General features: G+C 41.6%; 1 protein-coding gene across 3 annotated transcripts in view; it reads left to right on the top strand.

The window, feature by feature from the left end:
* LOC119434095 (mutS protein homolog 5-like) overlaps positions 1-23865 on the top strand; it is a 41385-nt gene that overhangs the window by 2305 nt on the left and 15215 nt on the right. For all 3 annotated transcript variants that reach the window (XM_049658813.1, XM_049658814.1, XM_037701408.2), the window contains exons 6-22: positions 568-674; positions 2863-2898; positions 3000-3082; positions 3510-3555; positions 4506-4644; positions 5276-5338; positions 8053-8133; positions 8238-8294; positions 9975-10047; positions 10129-10238; positions 14184-14249; positions 14429-14474; positions 14557-14598; positions 15071-15167; positions 16684-16773; positions 19447-19573; positions 22120-22269. In XM_049658813.1, the coding sequence (XP_049514770.1) occupies positions 568-674; positions 2863-2898; positions 3000-3082; positions 3510-3555; positions 4506-4644; positions 5276-5338; positions 8053-8133; positions 8238-8294; positions 9975-10047; positions 10129-10238; positions 14184-14249; positions 14429-14474; positions 14557-14598; positions 15071-15167; positions 16684-16773; positions 19447-19573; positions 22120-22269 (1413 nt within the window). The remainder of the gene's footprint in view (positions 1-567; positions 675-2862; positions 2899-2999; positions 3083-3509; positions 3556-4505; positions 4645-5275; positions 5339-8052; positions 8134-8237; positions 8295-9974; positions 10048-10128; positions 10239-14183; positions 14250-14428; positions 14475-14556; positions 14599-15070; positions 15168-16683; positions 16774-19446; positions 19574-22119; positions 22270-23865) is intronic.

The raw sequence follows: 23865 nt of genomic DNA, 5'->3' as shown, positions 1-23865 counted from the left end.
GTCGCCACTAGAAAAGCCTTCAAAGTAGAGGACAGCTGTTTTTGTAGTGCACTTTCATCTCTAGAGTAACATTAAAATTTCATTAGTAAGTGTTGTCGGGCCCCTCTAGATGCTTTTTGAAAGGTACACATATCGTAGTGCATTGTCCTACATAGTATTTACCTGTTGGTAACAGTACACCGACACTTTTATGGATCAAACAAGGCAGCAAGTTACTCTTATGGACACGTGATCACTTTGTGTGCTTTAGCTGTCATAATGACTCTGTGGCTGGGGCGTTCTGTTGATGAACACAAAGTCGCAGGTTCGATTCCAAGCTGTAGCGGCTGTATTCCAGTGTAGGCAGAATGAAAAAATGTTTATCTACTGAACATTGGGTGCATGCAAAAGGACCTCGAGGGAGTGGGTGGAGTAAAAATGATTACAGAGCCTTCTACTGCAACATCTCTTCTGTTGCTTTAGGATGTTAAAGCTCTCCAATCAATCAGTCAATCAACCAATCAATCACTTTGTGTACTTTTTTTTTGGCTCGGTGGAAACTAAACAAGTTTGCTTCGAACATTTCAGGTTAGGTCTGCCGGGGCCTTGTTAAACTATCTTGGTCAATGCAAGCTTGATTGCCTCCAAAGCTCGCAGGACGGCCATCTGATTCGAGGCATTGTGACATGCAGCTTGTAAGTGGTGAGGCAGTGTGATGTTTTCTTGATGTTGTACGAGCCGTGCTCGCTGATTTAAATGCCTGTGCTTTTACACCTGGAAATTGCGGCAGGCTTCCGTAGAACCTGCACAGAGCTCCCGAATGAGTGGCTCTAGAAACCATCAATATGTATCATTATATTTTTTTTCCTAGAATTGTGTTTTTCTAGCACTGGGGGAGCCTTCAAGTTAAGCGAAACACATTGCAAAGCATTTGGCACTTTTTTATTCAGAGTTCAAGAACTTAAGGTAATAGCTGTCCTCTGTCATAGGCGAGTGTATTTGTCATGTTCTGAACAACAAAATTGTTAGCAAATAGCATCATGAACAAATAATAAAGTGAAAAGCAAAAAAAAGAAAGTGCTAGCAGATTTTCAGTAAACAAGGCTTAGAGGAGGCATAGCTGTATGAGTGGTAGCAAGAGAATCGATTGAAGTCAGCATATTAAAGACGATAGTCTTTCTTGGGGAACTTAAACGCTGAAAATTTGGTCTGTCTGTCTGTCTGTTTGTCTGTCTGTCACCCGATTCAGCCACCCGGCCAAAGTTGGACCACTTGCTTACCGCCCACACTACTTAAACTGGTGCGGCTGTTCATACTTGTGAACGTTATCGATCACAAAGTAAATATTACAGATATCTGAGGCGCAACATCACTAGGTAAGTATTAGGAGGTGTGTGCCTTTAATAGAAAATACACAGATACGTAACTCTAAAGACCCTAGTTTCTTAAGCTGCGCTGAAAATGCCATGCTATGCGCGCCGACGAACGACGTTCCCCGACTGCGCGCCGACGAGCGCCCTCTGCCATGGAGGAAGGAAACCCTCTGCACAAGCTCATGTTTCCCGATGTATTGCCAGATGGCGTCCATGTCTCGCGCAGCGCCTCCTCAATTTTATCAATGCCAGCCAGATGCGGCCGATTCAACATAAAGGAAGCGCTGTCTGAGGCAGGGCAAAACATAAATGGCCGCTTGATGAAATAATGCGGTAAAATGAAATCTGTTCAAACAAACCTTCATGCCAGGACGGAAATGGTATGAGAACAGCATCACGGGTGGCCGCGGATCAGACCAGCACTCATGTAGTACGGCCGGCAGAAGACTATCGTCTTTCGACAACATTTGCAGCGAAGCACGCAGATACGCGGCAAATTTTATATCTAATAACTCTTCCTCAACTTCATATAGGCACTAGTGATAAAAAATTCATTTGGTTATTGTATTTCTTCAGTTCCACTAGCTTGAACAAATTAATCTCATAGCACATGTACTCCACAAGGAAGACTGTTAGCGGGGTACACTTAGTTGTGCACCACGAAGCAGGGACATTTGACTAGCATGTGGCAATCAAAAGATTACAACTTCTTTTGTAATACAACTGGCTGATTGAAAATATTGCAGCCACCAGACGAACTAAGAGCCCTCACTCATGCTTCAATATGTACAAATAAAAATTTGTAGTTCAAAGTTAGCGCTGTGCGTGCCTCAAATTCGTCTCTGTCCTCGTCTAGTTTTGCTGCAATGTGTTACCACAAATCCCAACCAACTACCCAACCAATGTGATTTTGTCATCTTACACTATCCAGAGAAATTTTAGACATATTTACAGACATGTTACATCTTACAATTCAAAATGTCTCTTATGCTCATCACACCATGCCTTGAAGTTCTTGAAAAACATTTCTATGGCATTGTGTGGCCATACGTGGCTTGCACCTTAGAGTTTTCTACAAAAATTATTAGAGGAAGCTCTGGTGCTACAGGATTTTCAAGTATCGTAGTTAAGCCAGCATGAGCTAAATGGATTTGATTAAACCTTGTCTTTCTGGCTTTAAACAGCCTTGCGACCTTGCAAATATTGTTTTCAACAAAATATTGTGTAATAAGTGCGACGATTTGCAACGGTTAAGCATTTGCATAGAGACTTAATTGCCTTGCTGAGTACTAAACTATGAGTACTTATAAATTTAGACAGATAAATCATCATAAACAATGTCACAGAAACATTTCAAGCCATATACACATGATTTCCATGGTAGCTTCACAATTGCAGTGCCAGGGTTCCCTATGGTAATCTTTGTAGGAAACTCTATGGCTTGCGACACAAAAAAAAAAAATCCCTATGTCTTCATTATCTCGTTTCTCAGCACAAAATTTCCTTTTAGGAAAGATCGCATTCGCGTCAGCCAAACAACACTCAGGTAAGGTGAAACAGTTTATGACCAGTTAGTCTGAGTTCAAGTTCCACGCTATCCAAATTGATTCACTGGCAACTGTGTCTCACTTTTCATGCAACCCACAGCTGTCTGCAGATATTCAAGGAAGAGTGGCATCCTTCTGTCTACAAATTTGGCATTGCTGGCAAGGAAGGTCTCTCCTTGTTTGGTGAGGCGCTGTAGTACTAGTGATCATGGTATTGCTTAGAGGGACACTTACGACTTTACTCCATTTCATACTTAACAGGCAATGCTGCAAAAGCTACACGATGTAGTGTGGGCATAGAAGTGTTGCATTCACAGTGCAGTCTTGTTGGGCAGTGTGTAATGAGGATACAGTATGACGGAGCAGTTCTGTACCAAAATCTATTTATAATTTGGCAAAGCTGCATTTTCTTTCATGCTGCAATGCAATGGTATTAACATTTTTATTATCAGTAACTGACTATAATTTTTCCGTCAGTATGGGAGCTTGTATATGTCGTTTTGTCTTGCTTATGAAAGGTCTGTTCTTAGCAAAAGTGCCACACTGGCACCCTAGAGCACTATCTATCACTTTAACTTGCATTTTTTTTTTTTTTTTCGCTTTCTCTTAGGGCTGTTCAACCACTGCAGGTCAAAGGTTGGAGCAAGGGAGCTGAGGTAAGGAGTTTACTGGGCACTGCTTAGTCATGGTGTTTATCCAGCTAGCTAGCTAAAAGCCTTTATTAGAAGAAATTACAAAGCAAGAAAGTGCCAAAATCATGTTAATCCATACGATAGGCAATGTTTCAGAATTGTACAATTATAGGCTCTGCATGTACCAACCAGCAAAAGCTGAAAGTAGTTGGATGAGCTACTTGTATGAGGTTGATGCATGCTAGCACACTTTGGTTACACTAAGCACTGACTATTGCTGGAATCGAGCTAGCCGCACATGGCATGGCTGCTTTGCTTGGGGATTTGCCCATCCTGACCGCTGAGCTTTCACGAAGCTTCAGTGTAAAAAAATATTTATTGCTTGAAGTTATAAAATAACGAATGCATCATTTTGTTGGATATAAGATGATATGGAAAAGTTGGTGCCTAGCTGAGATTATCATTGAGGTGCCGATACATTTAGGATAAGGTGGCACTGATTATTACTTTTAGGAAGAGCTATAGCAATGTTGTCCGACATACTCTGTAGTGATCTTTTTCTCACTTTTTCATCCGCTGTCTGTGCTACCATGCTTTGTTTCTCGTAGAAGTCTTTATTTCTTACACGAGATGAACTTCATATATCTGATGTATAGATGCGCCAGAATTGTGCACTCTAATCTGGGAACATCATCATCATCAGCCTACATTTATATTTAACCATATTTTAGTATAAAGATCCATTTATATTACAGGTCGCATTAGCTTTCGATAGCACTATCTATATACTCTGCCACCTCACAGACATGAGCACCAAAGTGGGGGGTTTTCATTCCAACTGCGATGAGGTTGTGATTCTTAAGCTTTGCTAGGATGGATTTTTATAAACTGAGTTTTTGTTTGCTGGAATGTCTTCCCAGAGGCAACTGGTATTGTGGAATGCCGTAACCTTTGTTGTTTCTTTTCGCCACCAGAAAGCTCTTTTGCCGACCCACAAGAGACCTAAGTATCCTCCAGTCACGGCAGGCTACTGTCGCCTATTTCACTGTTCCACACAACCAACCCATTGTCAGCAGCTTGCGAGAATGCTTGGCAAACGTCAAGGATGTGTCGGTATGTCTGCTTTAGTTAACTACTGTACGCACTGCACGTAGTAGTCAGTGGTAATTTTCAGTTTTCTTGGCGGCAAGACCATGCGCAGAAAACAGAAATTGCAAGACATTACTGTGCAGTTGTATGAACCTACAACAGTTTCAGTAGTACTGAATTTATGGAAAGAAACAGTGAGGACCGAAACAGATTGTAGGGTTATGCGCAAAGAGCGGTCTACCAGCTCAAGGTTATGATCAGTAACGTGGAAATGTGACGAAAATATATCCAGTCACTAAGATTGGAAAAACATAAGTTACAATTCAACGTATGAAATGAGTACACAGGATCCACAGGGATAAAGAACATTATGCAGCAATGCTTCTGTTATTTTAGGACAGGATTTCAAGCTCTTTCGGCAATATTTTTGTGGCAAACTTGTATGCATTCTCTCAGTAAGCTTCAGTTGAATCTCAGCACTGTTTGTGTGAACAGTCTAGTCAGTGTCTTTGGTCATCCTGCTTCTTAAGTGGGTAAAGACTGTTAGTGCTTCATGATAACAACCTGCAAATGTCTAGCTCTTTGTTATTGCAGAATACTGCTTACTGCAAAAATAATATTAACACCATTTTCTTTCTTTTGTTTCTTTTGGTAGGGGATTCTCATGCGAATGAGCAAAGCGGCTGCCACTGTCAATGAATGGAAGGCATTCTACAAGGTGTGAAATCAGTCTCCTAATACACTAATGCACTCTGTCAGAATGGTTGCCCATTTTGGCAATACTGGGTGGTACACCTACATCAGAGTGACCTCCAATTTCATGGAAGTAGTGGCTGGAAAACGTTACAATTTGGACGTGTTAAGTAATGCATTTTTGTTAAACAAATAACGCAGTGCAGACAAACACTAGAGAAATCAACAGGATCTGTGTTTGCCTATTCCTGCTGTCTTCATCTCCCTTAGACTGCTCATAAAACTGCAGTGTGAGATCATCCTTCTCTCAAAGCAGGTGTGTGTGGGATGACATGGCAGCTTTCTGGTAAATGGGTGAAATAGAAGCATCTAGTGACTATAGCTTGAGAATCTCCCTTGTGTGTGGAAAGTAGTCCCATTCACAATAAAAAAAATCACACAGTGGGTAATAATAAAGACAGTCTCGTCTTATGGAAACAGCTTCGTGTCTTGCATGGCATGCTGACAAATGGTACCAGCCATATGTAGAAAGCATAAGCATGGAGTGGCCAGATTTGCCACCAACACTTGCGTGTTTGGCAAAATAAAATGCTTGTCCTTAATGCCTTGCTCAAACAAGTTCATCAGAAATGGGCAATGTGGAGAAAGTTTCTTGTAGGGAAATACTATTATTCCCCCTTGACTAGTAGAATGCATTGGACTAGGACAAATTTTTATTCATCTGTAAAGTTTGCATTCGAAGGACGCGTGGTACCTTATTGCAGCATTTCTGTACAGCCATGTTGATCGCAATATATCCGTATGTATTCATTGGCTGCGTAATGTTTTATTTCACATTAATTCTGCAAATTATAATGTTGCTCAGAAACAAAAATGATGGCTAAATGATTTGAGTATAGCCTGGAGGGTTATTCCTTAGGCGACTGTATAAACTACTGAACCGAATTTTACTCTGTTTCATTTAGGTAGAATTGTGTAAGGCAAAAGTGAGGAGTGCATAGTTCTTGTAATTTTTACTGCCAAGCGTGAGGTCATAAGTTCGGTTCCTGGCCATGGCCACCACATTTTGATGTGACTGGGTTGCAAGAATGCTTGTGTACAGTACTCTGGGCACATGTTAAACGAATACTCGCATGATATTTTTTACTCTTTTTTTTCGATAGAAGGAAGCTTTAGCTTCCTTTTATCGAAGTTGAGCCCATCGAAGTTGGGCCTGAACCCAACTCCGATGCCGCCTATTCAAATACATGTAAATGCACAAATGTTTTTATTTGAATGACATTTGTTGCATTTGAGAAAGTTAAATTCTTGTGACTGTAGCCAGTGTAATTTTGATTTAGGTTTTCGAATTAAAAAAAGAAAATTGCTGAAAATTTGTAAGGTTGAAAATAATAGAAGTACGGTTACAAATCAGTAATTCGGCATCGAAAACAGATGTCACATTTCTGTAAAATTCATCTGTTAGAACATCGTAAGAGGGAAAAATTTATATATGAATTTGTAGCTTATGTGAATTTGTTACAAAGTTTACAGTCCTAATTACAAATTAGTATATATTTCAGGGTGGTGTATAATATATCAGTTTTGCTGGCTTTAAATGTATTATTATGTTCAGTTTGCAGAATTGTGACATTGTTTTTCATTGCTGTGTTAGAGCTGTAAACTGTATAGTTTTGTTTTTCAAAATTTTGATATTTTCAAGAATTTTTGTAAAACACTGCTAAATAAAATATCCACGTCTAACAGTCACTAGATTAAAAATTTTTCTTTTAAATGCAAGAAACCCCATCAAATTCGGTGCAGTAGTTACTGAGGAAAAAAAAGAAGAAAAGAAAATGTCTGCATTTTATGTATTCAGATAGAAGCCCTCGAATTAAACCTTCCTCTTAGATGAAGGTCCCCGACCTCTAAAACCCAGCAAAACATACCGTCGAGCCTCGGAGCGCCCTAAATCATTTAACATAATTGCTTACAGCCAGTTTCGGAATCATTTCTACTGTGTCGTGATGCCATGACGCAGAAGGTGGTTACAATTAGGCAAACACAATTATCAAAATAGCATGCTTTCGTGAGCATCTACTGTTGTTTGAGACATCATTAAAACTGCCTGTACGTCATATCGGAAAACTGACAACCCGAGAGAAGCTTCTATGTCATCACTGTTGCTGTCATTTAAAAATTATGTTGCCGAGTCGACCAATGTACCACTTTTGCATCGCTTTATTGAAGAAGTGCTAGAAGCACTGGAGGCTAATCTCGACGATACCTCCAGTCGAAGAGTTATTTTTCCACTTGCCAATCTGACAAGTAACTAAAGTTTAGTCATCATTTCAGAGGTTGCATCATGTTGCTAGTAGAATTCCTACAGAAATGTATAACAACGCGTAGAAAAACTGTCAATCAAATGATCGATTTTTATAGATGTGGTAACGAAAGAGTTAAATTCTGATGCACATTTGCATTTGTAGAATCATATTATATGCTCTGCATTAATCGTGTTTGGAATTTTATGCATATTGATTGTTGTGATATGACATGTTGCTATGTATACCAGGCGGTAATATTTTTTATATTTATTTCCTTGAACCTGTACTAGCCTCTATGGGTTCAAACAAAAGTGGAAGATCTCTAGAATTGCATAAGAATGTCAGTAATAAACTTCAAATAACATAACATCAAGCAGCTTTTGTAACCATAGAGAATGCTTACGAAGCGCCTTTTCTTTCTGTTCTGTTGCAGACTTTTGTAAATGTTGTTGCCATCATTGGCATTTGCCACTCCAGCCTTTCGTCTGAATGCAGCATCGACATCCTTGTGAAGGTGGGTGCGTAGCTGCTGGCCTGCCACCGCTACTGTGTCGCTTTTCTCTCGCGGGCGTGGCAGGGCTCTTGTTTCATGGCTGTATTGCATAATTTTCTGTGCAGATGACGTCTCTACAAATCGAGGACCTTCTGAGGATCACTGCCCTCATCAAGAAAACAGTAAGTTGCCATGTTCACCCTCATCAGCATACTTGGCTAAGGCAAAGCGTGAGGTGTGAGCAGCTCAGTGGCTATGGCACTATGCTGCTGAGCACAGGGGTCGCGGGTTCGGTTTTAACAGCGGCGTCCACATTCTGATGGGGGCAGAATGCAAAAAAGCGCTCCTCTACCGTGCATTGGGTGCATGTTGAAGAACCTCAGATGAGCAAGGTTCATCCAGTGTCCCTCAGTACGGTGTGCCTCATAATCAGATTGTGGTTTTGGCACATAAAACCCAGTAATTTAGGCACATGGACAGCACCGTCCGGTTGCGCTACACTTTTTACAGTACTAGCTTTTATGGGTTCGCTCCTCTAGTTATTTTGATGCTTGCTGCAGGTTGTCACTGCCATGCAAGATTTCAAGCTCGGGGCATGCAAACTGGCGGTCTAAGATTTTACCTCTCAGCCACTGCTTATGGCACAGGAGGATACTGAGCCTAGAGGGCGCACTTGAGCCGCCAGCCTCTATGACTGACTGACAAACTATGATTGGCTTACGCAATACTCTGCTGTTTATCCGTAAACCAGCACCAAGGTGAAAGAAATGAAACGAAGCCAGTGGTACGAAGTGAGAGGCAGGATGAGGAGGACAAAATAGCAGTATCTCTCCGCTTCACTATCGGAGAGTGCCACCTTCACTGATGAAAACAACTCGGACTAGAATTGTATCTGAATGAAGTATTCTTCTTTCGAAAGCAGATTGCGTGTATGAAACAATGCCACACTTACTGCACATAACATAGTGCCAGCTATTGCTTCACTTCTTTGTATTGTGGGCGAAAGTGCAACTTCTTAAACACTTTATTCCAAGGACCTGAAAAATCAGACGTGTACTATCAGCATTAATTAAAATGGCAACAAGCCTAAAATGGCTAGGCTATGTGATTGCACTTCCATTTTAGCCTGCATTTGTGTTAGTGGCTTTATACAGGCTGCAAAGCTTAAATTTGTGCAATTGCACTTCGAAACTATCTACAGAATGATTACACATTGTGCTCTGATGTAATTATGTGTAGCAGGGATCACCTCCTTTCCTTTTAGTCTTTAAATTTATGGTCATGGCATATACCAGGGTCACTAGAATGGAGTTATGCCAAGAAATAAATAGGTCCCCGAAAACATACCCATATAAGCACAATGTCTTGTGCAAAGATAATCCAGCGCAAGTGAAACATTTTCTATTAATGTTTGGATATTCAGTTTGGTCCAAGTGAACATGGAATTCGTGCACTGTACCAGGCTATCTATTTTATTGAAAACAGACTTATTAAAGATCTCCAATGGTAGAGTTGCACTTTTGTCACATCAGCTGGATTACTTGAAAAGGCAGACACTTCTTGCAACACAGAATGCAAGATGATGTTAGCTAATCAACAAAACTGTACTAATTAATTCTGTAATTCATTGCTTTAGGGCACATGTCACAATAGTGGAACTGAAGCCAAATACTATGAGGTCGTATTCATTCAGCGAAAATCCTTTGCTTAGCAAATTTCAAGAAGCTTGTCTTCAAAATTTGGGGTGAAATTAATTGATGTTCTATTTACCATTAATCAGCACTGTCGAGGGTGGATGATGCAGCATGATCCCATGTTAGTGGCACCAAAATTCAACTAACCTTCTTTTTGCTTCACCCCAGCTTGACTTTGCGGAGTCACAGGCCGCAGAGCGGTTTGTCGTCAACAGGGGCATTGACAGCACACTTGACGAGAGTAAGTGCCATGTTTCTATTACGGGTTGTGACGCTTGCACACTTCGATGGCGCACGTCATTACAGCCCCTGTATCTTTCAGAGAAGCGTGTTTACAACGGCCTTCCTGACCTCCTGACCCGCATTGCTTATGGAGAGCTTGAGAAATTGGACCCCGAGATCACAGATTGCCAGGTTGTTTACTTGCCACAGGTACTGGGTTTTAATAACTCTGGCTTTTGTATTTTATTGCAATAGCAATTATATGGGCACTCCAGGTGAATTTTTGCCATAGGCGTGAGGTTCCATGTAAAGTCCAAGTGCGATAAGATCGTCCCTTGCGTGCTGTTATCCATTGGTGCAATAGGAAGCTGCGTGAGGGTGAGCTGAGAAGGATGGTGGCTAAATGTGCTGTCCTCCCAGCATGCCCAATGTTGTAGGTCACGTGATCAAACACGTGCTAGGGTGGAACTGGTGTATAGGTGAGCCCCTGCTGAGGGAAGGGTGGGGTGTAGGCAAGCACGCCTCTCCTCCAGTACCTGGCCGTGGCTGCGCATGGCTGAGTGCATCTGCGGGCCACGCGCCGAATCTTGAAGGCAATCTGCGGCGCGTGCAAGGACTGTGCGAGCCGAGATGCCTGGTCGCTTCACGTGCGCTGTCTTCTCACGCACCTACTAGTGTTGAATTTTGAGGTCGCGTAATATCAAGTGTCGGGCACGCATTGAAGCAAGAGGCAGCCGAAGTGGTAGCTACCTGAGGCTGGCAATCTTCCTCACGCCAGCATTGTGGCAGCGAGTGTTTGCAGTCATAGAGTGAGATCTATTCATGTTTGCCTGTGCGTGCATCACACCCTGCTCGTTAATTTAATCAGTAAGTGAATGTTTACTGCAACTCATACTGCTGATAAAACTGGAAACCTACTTCATGTTGTCTAATAGAGTAGACTTCTGTTAATTCCACTCTGGTCAATTCAATTTTTCGGTTAATTCGATCCCGACCGAAGGTCCCGGCTGGCACCCCATGCATTTCTATGGGCCCAAACGTTCGTTCTTTCGATCCTAAAATTGGCATTCACTGGATAATTATAACTTGACCAGACCGCAGGCACGCCCCTGACTTCAATAACGACTACTCTTCGGTGCCAGCGTCTGTCTCAACAGAGCTTAGGGGACAGTGAATGCGTTAAACACACATCATCTCCCGTCAAAAACGCCTATTTCTGGCGCACCCTAGGAAGATTTTCAAGCAATAGCAGTAGCTCACAGTCTGATTACGGTATTTACCTGATTCTAATGGGCACCGTTTGTTTTCCAAGGAATTTGGGCCAAAAATTGCCTGCGTGGTGCAGTCGAGTACAAAACCAAAACTGCCTTCGCAGCGTTCGTACGCTTTACCGCATAACATGGCTGCATAGCCGCGAAGCTGACTTTAGAAAACCGGCGACATTCGAAAGAATTGGTGTGCATTAAATGTCTACTTTGGTTAGAAGCTTTAAGTCATTTCTACGTTAGTTTTATACTTTGGACAAATAGAAAGTTGTCGCACGTTTCGGAGGCATGTTAAACTTGAGCAAATACAGCCATAAGAATCAGCGGTGTGTTTTAGCGTTTTTTCTGCATCTTGATTAATTTGACCCGCCAGATAATTTGATCAGTTTTGTCGGTCCCGTCAGGGTCAAATTAACGAAAATCAACTGTACTTCGCTAACGCTATCAATGCTTCGCCTTTCAGGTGAAATTGCGACAAAACTGTGCTGTCTTGCTAAAGGCAAAGTGCGAATTTTGTTTTTTCAAATACAAGTGGATGCATCACGAAAATCTTGCCATAGTAGTAGGCATTTTTGATGTTGTAACAGTAAAAAAAAAAAAAAAAAATTAGAGGCAGCTTCACACTAAGTGGTGCGAAGACTGGGCAAACAGCAAAGCTGGTGGTCCTTCCCTAGCTTCAACTTTACTCTCCTTTGCTTAACTTGGTTTGGCTTGACTGGTTCTTAGCCAAACTTAGCAGACCCCGAGTACCGGGGTCGGCGTGCAGTCTTCTAAAGGCCACTTTATAATCCGACGTAGCGTTGACGCGCGAGGGCGCTCGGCACAGGGACGCCACGCTAGCGAAAGCACAGCACTCTAGACTGGCGCGAGGCGTGGCCGACGAACGCCGGATACGGTGGCCACGCCTCACGCTGTGGCGAGGGTAACCTGGGAGAGGGTGGTAACCTCGCCGAGCGATGACTTCATGTGCATCGCCTAGAAACGCCCGGTGACGTCATCGCCAGGCCAGTTTTCTGCTAATGATCCATGGCTGAACGAAAAGCTGAAACAGATCCGCTGTTAAAAAAAAATGCTGCTATTACTGCTTACTGTAAATGACTCAGAAGCCGGAATAATGACAACCAGTGTGTTGGCCTTGGCATGACCTCTGAGGTGTGGTTACGTCTTTGGTGCGCTAGAAACCTCAGAGGCAAAAGTCTGGGATTTACATCATATACGCCAATGACCAAATGCTTGTGTCATATGCGTAGATGCCATTTAAGGGCTGTTAATAAGAAAATTAGACAATTGCCTGCCCTGCAGCTTTGCCGAGATTGCTTCAATAGAATATACTACTAACCTAGAGCTCGTTTAGTCAAAGTGAAATTTCGTTGCAATTGGCCTTTGAACAAATGAAGTGTGTTACTCTATGGCGTGAACATATGCAACCACACTGTGTGCTCTTGGGATGTATTCCCAATCTGTAAATATTGAGAATATCACTTTTAGTACCCATTGATTACCTGAAGTTAGTGAGTAGTGGGTGCGATGAAATGAACTCTCTCTTCAGTGGTGCACAGTTCACCACGTCCGTCGCGTATATCTTGATTTCACTGGCATTCTGCCCAAGGATTAGTTAGGTTCCATGCTGGCAAAATTGTTTGAAAGTGTAGTACGTGACTTTAAGCAAGTTATAGTGTGAGGTGCACCAAATTATATTTGAGAGCCTTTGAGTGATTTGAATACAACTCTGCAATGTACAAGAACTGTCAACACATTCTGTTGCTTCTCTTCCACTCTAGACAGCAAGCTTTGTAGCTTCCGCAAGTGTCGCAAGATTTCTTTTTTCTTTTTGTCTGTGAGTGAGTCAGATGATGGACAGTGATTTCAGAGTACAGTTGCATCAAAACATAGTAAAACCTCTAGCTCTTGCCCTCCAAAGTTGCAGAGTTCTCTGTTGAGCTATTGTTATCAGTTTGGATTTACAGTGAAGCTGAATTTTGACTAATGAATATGGCATCGCTTCGGCACTGGGCACAAACACTTGTGAATAACCTAGTTCTTTTCTTGATAAGCAATTTTTAGTCCAACTTCGTTTAAGACATTTTGTACAGAGTACCACTGCACATATTTTAATGAATTCCAGGCACGAGGGCTTTGGGTGATGAACTTCGATGGTATATAGCATAATATGTGGGAGTATAAGTGCATAATAAACCTTTCTTGAGAATTCCTTCCTCTGTGAAACAATTTGACTGAAATACCAGTTCATTTCAAAGGCATTCTAGTTCAAATACAAAGGCATTCCTGCATTTCATGAGTTCGTTGTCATGGCTATTTGACTATCATTGTGGTTTCTGTGATGCTGATGTTTTTGATTTTCTATTGGTTTTATTGTAGTGCCCTTTTTTCTTGCATAGTGACCACTGCATATTTTACTATATTGCGTTCATGTAGTATTTCTTTGTGCTGTAATTCCACCAAGGCACTTGGGTGAATATGGAAAAATACAATTGTTAGCATTGTATAGTGTACAGGTACTGCTCGCACGCAGCACTGACATCTTAATGTGAAGTAAAATTAAGGGCCTGCTATGATGAGCCTTCTTATTTATTCCTTCATGTTCTAATGTCACCCTATGCGTATGCCATCTACTGCCATTATCTCATTGTTGAACATGGGTCTGTAAACAGACTGAATGTTTGTTTCGTGTTAAATTTACTGTTGCTAATGTTTGCTTATGCGTCTTTTTGCATTCCTTCCAACTTTCCATGTGACCCGCCTTCCTCCACAAACATGTGCAATCTGCAGAGTTCACCTGAATCGTGCATGATAAAGCTAATGGTGTTATTTTGATCCAGAGCATGAAACTTCTCTACATCTTGTTATAAAATCTCCTTCTCTTATTTAGATTGGCTATCTGCTCACTATTGCACAAGGTGCACCAGGAACTGACCAGCCTGGTCTCCAGTTCATGGTACGCGAATGCAACGCATTATTGCAGCTGACGTTGGCTTGTTCTTTCTTTTAGCTAATACCCTAATTGTAAGTTTCTTGATACACTATGCAGTATGGTCTCATCCTATGCTGTGCACTTTTATAGCATCTACCTGTGAGGCAACAAGACGTGCATTCACTTCTCTCACTTCATTGCAGTTTTCTTGTGACAACAAAAGCTATTTTAAGACAGGAACAATGAAGAGTGAGTCAGCATTGTTTACTTTTCCCTGCCTAGAGATCCTTTCTTGTGTGCGTGGCCTGCAGTGTTTATTTTTTATTTGCAGCTCTTGATGGGCTCTTGGGTGATACCCTTTATGAGATAATCGGTACGTGTCTGGTAGTTCATTACATTGCAAATATTTTTTCAGTACACGCTGTGTCTTTAAAATGATTATTGTCTTGGCTCTAACTTAATAGATAGCACTTCAACGAATTGCCAGCCAAGGTTCTTTCAAGTTTGATACTTATATGATAATTGCAATACTTCAGGCTATGATAGCACTGAATTTAACCTGCTGTATTACTCTGGAGTTCCATAAAGAAAATTGAATTACAGTTTCGATTGCTACAAAATAACAAGATAAGACAAAACAAACACAAGAATCAAGACAGTCACCGTCTTGTGTGATAACGATTGTCCCGATTGTTAATTAAGGGAGGCTTTTTCACCTTATTATCTGCAAACTGTGCGCAGATCATTTTCACGCATGCATGGTACCTGTATTGGGACAGAACATTGTAATGATGATTGAAATGTTCTCTAATGGCTATGGCTAATCTTATCTGATCACTGCACAGATAGGGAAACAGAGATCATGCACAAAGTTCAGAACATGATCCTCGAGGTGGCAGAGTCATTCCTGGAGGCTGTCTCCGTCTGTGGGGAGCTTGATGCGTATGTTGCCATTTGCTTTCACTTGTTTTGCAGCAGCTACACTATATACTACAGTTATTTTATGCAAGTCTCGAAATTTTGTTCTGTCCACTATGTTTTCAAAGTACTAATACCATTTATTTCAAAGCTGCTTCATTCGAATGGAGATTTTAGTTGTTTCAGGCACTCTATTCTAACGTACCCTTGATTGAAACAGGCACCTGATTTTCACGGCCATAAATAAAAAATGAAATGTCTTTGACTGCAACACATTCTGATTTTCATACTTCATTATAAATGCAATGCCCTTGATTATTCACTGAACAGCTTCATGGTAAGTGTGAGAGTAATCACAATCTGTTTTCTCTGTTAAAAGGAAAATTTATTGTATCCAAGCATTGTAGACTGGGCATTACTAATCGTTGCTGTCAGAGGATTGCTTACCACTATCAGCTGTTCAGATCCTGACATCTTTGATGCCATCTGTGACATTTAAAATAATGTATTTCTTAAATGCCCTGCGCACCATGGCAGCCTATGTATAGTTTCGGGAAAGTGTCCCAATAAACCCTCTCCTAACAGAATAACCCGTAACAATATTATGTTCTAATAAACTCCTGCAGGCACAGATCTACAGCCGCTCATACAGCTGTAGTGACATGTGGATTGGATTATAGAAATTTTAATGCCAATGATAGTTTGTCACTTTTAGACTTTGTTTCATTTTCGAATCGGGAGAATACGGTGCTTTCCATAGCAAAGTGCCATGGCTGGTGCAACCTTAAGCAGCTAGAAAAATGTCAGAGGCATTAAGGAATTGAAATATGACTGTTTGAAAATTTGTCAACGAAGTTGCGTAACCAGACTCGTTAATTACAAAGGTGGCGAGCATTAAATTCAAATACGACTTGTAATGACTGCACAATACATGCAGCTGCTGTACCATGTTCGACTGAATGCGCTAGGAAGTGCCTGTGCCACACAGAGTTTTGATAAAACATGCTTTCACTAAGTTGCAAAGTGTAGTTTTCAGTTAATTTGACCTTACCTTGCTAACATAACGAACATGCTCAAATGCATTGTAATTGCATCACTGTAAAACAATATGAGCCTCTTTCTGCAATTCTGATGTGCCTCCTCTGTTATTAACTGCATGGCCAAACATTATAAGCATGTACAAAGACCTAATAAGACAGCCTGTCATGCCAATATTTCTTGACCGATGCACATTTGAAGTAATGTGTGCGGTCCATGCTTCTTTTCTTAACACAGAATTTTGAAGCTAGGATGTCATTACTTGTGTAGTGGCCGCGGGGTTCAGCTGTTGAGTTTGCAATGTTCCAGCTATTCTTTCTCATAGCAGCCACATTCTATAGGGTCCAGCATGTAGAAATGCTGGTTTGCTGAGATATAGGTGCACATTGAAGAACCTGTCGTACTTAAACCAATTCATAGCCCTTCACTGCAGATTCTCTAGTAGCCTAGGCACAGGTTTAGGATCAGAAACTCAACAGTCATTATATATTGAAAATTTCAGACTACTCTCCCTTGCCCTGGTTGCACGTGAGCACAACTATGTGCGGCCCACCCTCAACAGCGAAACTTCCATCATCATCAATAATGGAAGGTAAGATATAGACAAACTTTGTTATAACGAACAGGTTCATGCGTTAAAGTAGTTTTATACATCAAGTAATTTACTCTGTCTGAACTCTGATATAACGAGCATTTATAAGGAGTTCATTACACATGAATAAAACAAAGCTGCGCGACAGTGCTGAAACACCCCGTGGCGACCTCGCTCTCACAGCAGCATGTGCAATGCAGCAACCCCGATAGGGTCCAGCTTTTATAGGGTTGTGTTTCGTATTGCACCTTTCCAGGTTCCATCTGAACATGCTGACAAGCATGCTCAGCTGCATGAGTTGAACAAGTCATCCTAAAAAAGCATATGCTGAAAAAGAAAAAAAAGTAGTTGGGGCTTGTTTTATTGCGTAGTTTGTAGGCACTCAATTTTCGATACCTCTAATGTTGTTCAGTCTGTTTTAGAGGACTCATTTTGCTTGAATATCACTAAAATGGTTTTTCCTGTTTGATATAGAGCATAATTTGCTGTACCCGTGTTCTTTGTAATCAAGTTTGACTGTCTGCACCAATGAATAAAAAATAACCTTTCTGGAAGTGCCCTGAAACAGTTGGCCTGCTTGCTATATGCTCACTATGTATTGTGTGCAGTATAGGCCATTAGTGAAGGAAGTGGTGAAAATAAAGTGCAGCTATGTAGAAGCTCAGCACAAACTTCTTGCCAGGCTCAAGATAACCACAACGCGCAGCAGAAAGCAGCAAATACACTGCCGCAAGGTGTCGAAGGGCAGAAACGAAAATTCTATATTTTCGTATATTCAGTCGAATATTATGCTATTCGATATTTGCTTTGACTCGAATTTCAGTATTAGAAGTTTAGAAGGGTTTGAAACGAACTAATATACATATTTTCTGCGAATAAGCTGCACCCCCAATTACACCACCCCGGAAAGAAAGAAAAAATCTGCGCAGTATAACCCGCAAAGTTACTGCATGCAGCGCCCGAATCTTTGTAAAAATAGTCGCCAGTCTTGGATGCACGAATCGTCCACGTCATACCTTCGGCCAGCTGCTGTTTCCCACCTCTTCGGCAACGCTGACAGCGTAGAACTTTGTCCTAAAGGTGGTTTCACGGCGGTGTGGGCCGCACTGTTGTGAAGCGGCACCTCAGGTTGAAATTTGCATATAACTCGCAACCCGATTTTACTGTTAAACTCAAATAAAAATGTTTGTCATCTGTACGCTTGCAGAACAGAACGTGCTAAGCTCACATGCAGACGGAAAGTTTAAAGCTGTATTTGTGCAAGACAACAAACTGCCGCTGTTGTGCACTCAAGGTCGCAGTTCACAGCATCGCGATGACGCAGGACGGGCGAATGCGAAAAGTTCCCACGACCTCAAACACCACAAAATTTCAAGTAGACTGAAGAACAGTAAGCAAGAGCCTGCAAACAAATTTTCTGTAAGAAATGTCGAACTTGCATTTCTGTATGAAAATACTGTACTAATGATAATGGCACTTTGGAAATAAACACTCCAGAGATGAACCTGTTTACTGTTTTGCAAGTAAAGAACCTACTTTTCTTAGTTTTGTTAATATCTTGCTTTTATGTCAAGGTTTTATGCAAATCCCACTACTATTTGAACTATTTGCTTCGAAATTATTCGGCACTAATTCTATTGACTTCGACGTCGCTTCCAACCGAGAAATTTATATTCACACAAACCTATCAAATAGTGGTGGCCAATTTTAGCCAAGACTTCGTCAGCATATGTGGCACAGAGCACAGTGCCTGTGAGAGTTTGTAGAAAATTATATTGTCACATTGTGGTGACAGTACGAACAGGGATATGGCAAATCGCTGAGTCATGAATCTAACTCGTTATGAGGCAAACTTCTCAGAAAAACAAGTGATACTTGAAGCACAACGGTAGTGATGAGCAAAGTCAACGATAATCAAAATCAGCTCTGTGGTTCAATTGCGTCGGCTGTTTTGTACACAAGTGATTGTACATTTCAGCAGGATTGCTGGTGCTCGTGTACATTCCAGAATGTACACTCCTATTCACTTTGCGTGTGTAATCTGATCGGGCAAGATTCTTTCACTATAGAATCCGTGTCAACATTCTTGAAAGTTTGATACATGTAGGCACATCTTGCTCCGAGCAGTAACATTGTAACAGTGATTAGATGGTGAAAAAATGGTGACCAGAAAATGATAGTCAATGTGTGCGTGTCAGTATGAACTCATTGCACCTTTTGAAGGGGCCACCAAATAGTCAACACACGGTGTGATGTAAACATCAAGCATAAAGTACTAAAAAAAAAAGAGGAACACAAGTCAAATGCAGTGCCATAAATATGGGTAGGCTGTTGCCAGTACTATAACAGTAGCGTACCCAGGATCTCGCTCTGCCAGGGGGGGGTTGACAGTTTGCCAATACCATCTAAGTAGCACTAATTTCAATTTCTTCACGGGAAATTGTCAAAAAATGCGCTTTTTGTGAGTGTGCAGACGATTGCGCGTCTTACATCTTAGTTTCAGTACTTAAATGCGCAAAGAAAGAAAAGGGGTTAAACAAAAGAGGGGGGTTAAGTCGGCCTCAGGGGGGGGGGGTTACAACCCCCGAAACCCCCCCCCGTCGGTGTGCCACTGCAGTATACCTTCTTTCACTCATCACACTAGAAACCTCATTACTTTTTTATTTCGTGCAGGCATCCTCTGGTTGAGAGTGCAGGCAACAGCTTTGTACCAAATACATTCTCTAGTGGTGGCCCTCACTCTAAGATCAAGGTCATCACCGGTCCCAGTAACTGTGGGAAGAGCATCTACCTCAAGCAGGTTTGTGGGCACATTCACCTAAGAATAAGCAAATGTTGGACTGAACACTTTCTTGCTTCGCCAAGTGAACATCCCTTGGTACTGCTGTGCATATTCTGTTTTGCTTTTAGTAAGCTCTTCCGAGTTGTTAGGAAGACCATTGGTTAACATAGGTTGCACAACTACACCCAGTAAACAGGGTCTGACTGTAAGCCTCATTATTTGATTTGATGATGGATGACCATGCTTCTTGCTTGTCCATCGGCCATCTGAGTTCTGTTAACATTTATGACAGTAGTTCATGAAATCAATAATTCCTTTCTGCAAGTTTGTTGTGCATTATGTGCCCGCCTGCGCAGTGTTTTTCTTTTTTATGTGATAGAATAGTAATGCTTACAACTTCATGTTGAATGGCTTTGTATCTCTTGTTGAATGTAAAGTATTTGACAGTAGTTGTGCTATCAAAAATATAAAATGCATTCTGCCATTTGTCATAAAGAGGTGTAGGTCAACTAGCCGCACACTCCATAATATTTTTAAGCAGGTCTTCAGGATGAATAATTTAAGGCCAACTGCAATGAAGTTTCACTTTGGCATAATTTATGGTTGTACAAATATTTGAAAATTTTAAACATCAGTTGAATATTATATTTTTAATATTTATATTAAATTTGAAAACCAAATACATGTATTCAAAGCGATCGAATATATTGCTTGCTGTGATGGCTGCTCGATTTCGTGTTTACATAGCACGCACCTTTTGTGGCGAAATTTAGCGCTTAAGGTTAAGTTCAGCCGCAGGACCACTAAGTTACAACCTCTTGGTGGCATGGTGCATGGGTTTGCGAACAGCGAGGGCGTAACTTAGTGCAACAAAAGGGAATGGAGGCGGCTGTGAATATGAGTCCAACTGCAATAAGAATGCTTTTATAAGGAATATAGATCCAATGGACCAGTCCCCTACATCGGTGCCCGTCTGCATGTTCACTATGGTAAGGTGCCACTGAGCGATGGACAATTTGCGATTGGCGTTACCATGATGCCCGCTTGCGCCACACTGTGCTAAAAGGCACTGGTATATTAAGCACTGTTATAAAGGCACTACATTCTTAGTTTAGGTTATATATCTATTTCTTTTTGTTCACACAATTTAAGTACTGCCTTCCATGTTCGCACCCCGTGTTATATTCATAGCTGCGTTATATTCTTGCAAATGAATTATTTCAACAACATTGAGTAGGATATCTTGCACTGAAGGAAGCAGTATAGAAAGGGCTTGCCACACATGCTGTACCGCATGCAGGTGACACAAAAAAAAAAATGAGGAAAAGAGAAATGCGCTGTGTTCGAGTCTGCTATTTCGTAACGGGTGCTCAACTTTCAGACGTTCAAAGTATTTCCACAGTTTTTTCTAAGCAATGGTTTCGTTGTTCACGGTGCTGTGTTGAACTGCCTGCGCAGGCTATGAAAGAAAAAAAAAAAAAAAAGGAGACGTTGCGCAGTCCCGGTATGCTTGACCATTAGTGGCAACCATGAAAGTGGTAGAATGCACAAACATAGTTTGCTACCGTGGTAACGGCGCAATCAGCACACCGGAGTGGCCAGAATCCATGAGCATAGAACATGTAGGTAACCATGGAGTGCAAGGTTCCGCTACATAGGCACTTTGAGCTCTTGCCATTGGCAGTGAGTTATGTCAGTGGGTGAGAGAAATGGGGATAGGAGACCGCACGAAATTGGAGTTGAGGGCATGCACTTTTTTTTCTTGTATTTTGAAAATTCTCGGCTGAATAACTTTGGACTGCGTACCTCTATCGCTGCCATTCTTGTTGCATTTATATCTCCAACCATCAATCTACACAACCCACGACCGAAAAACGGTTGCTTGAAAGGTGTTATGGCATAATATGGCATAAATTTCAACACATTGCCTCCGTGCACTCAACATTGTCATTGGCCGTTGGGTGTAAAGAAACTTAATCTCACCTTGACAAAGACTGGAACCCGACTCCACTGTTTGTGAGAACATTCTACCCTGAAACTACTCCTGCAACACGCAAGGGGATGATACAAATTGGCATAAACCAGTGTATTTGCAGCTGGTAAGCTGTGTAATACATTCTCAGCTGGTTAAAAAAATGTCACGTGAAAGCAAACATGCAGCGTGTAAAATGCCACTCAAATTATGTTAGCTGCTTCTGCTGGATGTCACAGAAATGTTGCACATGAGATGGCCAAGCATAAATGTGCTGAAGCCGCAGTCTGTTGTCGTGGCTATGGTTTTAATGAGGTATTCAAGAAAAAAAAAAGAAAAAAGAATTGCTGTGATAGCAGTGCATGAAGAGACTAATTGCAATGTACAGTTTGTACAGAACTGGGAAAATCTTGTTTGGTGTGAGTTATGTGCAAGAAAATATGGTGTTTGTACCCTAGAAATAGTATGCTAAGTGCCAAGGGCGAAGTCCAGAATGCTTGCATGAAATTAATCAGCATTTTTGACTTGTAGAGTTTAACAGTGCACAGTACACGAGAGTCCATAAGACTTCGACATCTGTATCTTTTCACAGGTTGCCTTGATAGTTTACATGGCTCACATTGGAAGCTTTGTCCCAGCAGAGTCTGCACAGATTGGAGCTGTGGACGCCATTCTCACTTGCATGTACTTGGAGGAGTCGCTGCTACATGGGTTGTCGTCCTTTGGTATGCAGCTCAATCAGGTACATGGTGCAGCCACTGCTTTCAACCGGGGTTGAGAGCTCAGTAAAAGAAATTGTTCAGCTTGTTGACATGCTCTAAGGACAGGTCAAAAGGCGTTGCAATAATGCCCACGTGTGTGACACATTTGGTTAGTCACAAATGTTTGTATTAGGCAAGTTTGGTACTGCTGTGGTACCATAGCTGCGTGTACTGATTCTGGGCCAGACACAGCAGACGTTGCAGATAAGACTAATACCCCTGTCACACTGGGCATTCTAATGTCATTAGATTCAAATGATATTCGGTGCAGCAAATCCCATTCGACCCGTGGTGGTGCAACACAGAAAAAATAATGTCATTTGGTCATGATATCAATAGCGATATTTCCAATACAATTGGCAAGAACAGTACAAGTTATTGGTGAGTGTTTGAAAAGTCAATCTATTTATTTGAAAATAAATATGAGGCGTCACTTCACTGGAATAACACGCATTTAAACTTCTATTTCAGAATGTCTGGCCACAATAAGCCAAGACAAGGCTTAGCCAGCTTAGTAGCCATAGCCGATAAATTGAACACAAACGATACGACTCACATGGCGGTGCTGAACGACGACGCTCAGTTTTAGCAGGTGAAACAGATAGTTGCTATGTACCTTGCTTTGTGCGTGCACACAGGCGCCCGTTTGTTTACAGTATGGCCGACTCTTAAAGCAACTGCGGCCAGACGTCACTGAGGTGGAGAGTAAAAACATTTTGTGATAGCTTGCCCTACAGCTTTTCTCTCGTTAAAATTACATATGCCTTAAAACACGCAAAAAGAATGAATGTATGAAATAATTGCCTTTTTTACATGAATGCTTCTCAAATTACGAACGCTCAATTTCATATTTTTCCTTGTGTCTGGGGTAGAGAGCACACATTCGCTTCGAGTGCGAAGCCGAACGAGTTTCTCGAACTCATTCGATTGGGGAAGTCATTCGATTCGAATGGCTTTAAATATCGCTGTGTAGCAGCTGAATAATGTCATGTGAGGCTAATGCCATTCAGTTCGAACCACATTAAATTGTCCAGTGTGACAGGGGTATTAGAGGAGAAAATGAAGATAGACGGGTCATCTAACTCGTACTGGAGATTACAGGCGGTCTCATGTTTGTTCGGCAAGGATTGTAGGATTGTGGAGCAAGGAAAGGGAAGCGTGGTTTAGCAAAGCGTAGAATTTGAGGAAGTAACGAGATTGTTGCTAGCATAAGCATAACTGCAGTTGGCATAGAACTGGGTAATTAGTAATACATCTCTTTATTAACACGCCCCTCAGTAACACGCCCCTCAAGGAAACGCTCGCCCGCTTTCTATGGGTCCAAAGGAGAAACCTAACGTAGAAAGGACAATAAAGCCCCCCCAAAGAAATGTAGATATTTAATGCGCCCTGATATTTTACGAAGAAAAATGGGCAAGGGTCTAATATGTGTTGCACAATGGCTGCCGGTTTCCTAAAGTCAGCTTTGCTGCACGGTAGTTTAAAGCCAGCTTTGCCGCAACGCATGCGTGTTAAGTGGTAAAGCATACGAACACCACCGCGAAAGCAGTTTTTGTTTTTTATCCGATTGCACCGCA

This window comes from Dermacentor silvarum, chromosome 11 (genome assembly GCF_013339745.2).
Source record: "Dermacentor silvarum isolate Dsil-2018 chromosome 11, BIME_Dsil_1.4, whole genome shotgun sequence".
In the NCBI taxonomy this organism is placed as follows: domain Eukaryota; kingdom Metazoa; phylum Arthropoda; class Arachnida; order Ixodida; family Ixodidae; genus Dermacentor; species Dermacentor silvarum.
The sequence above is the reverse complement of the archived record's forward strand: the minus strand, read 5'-3'. Positions and strand labels throughout refer to the sequence as shown.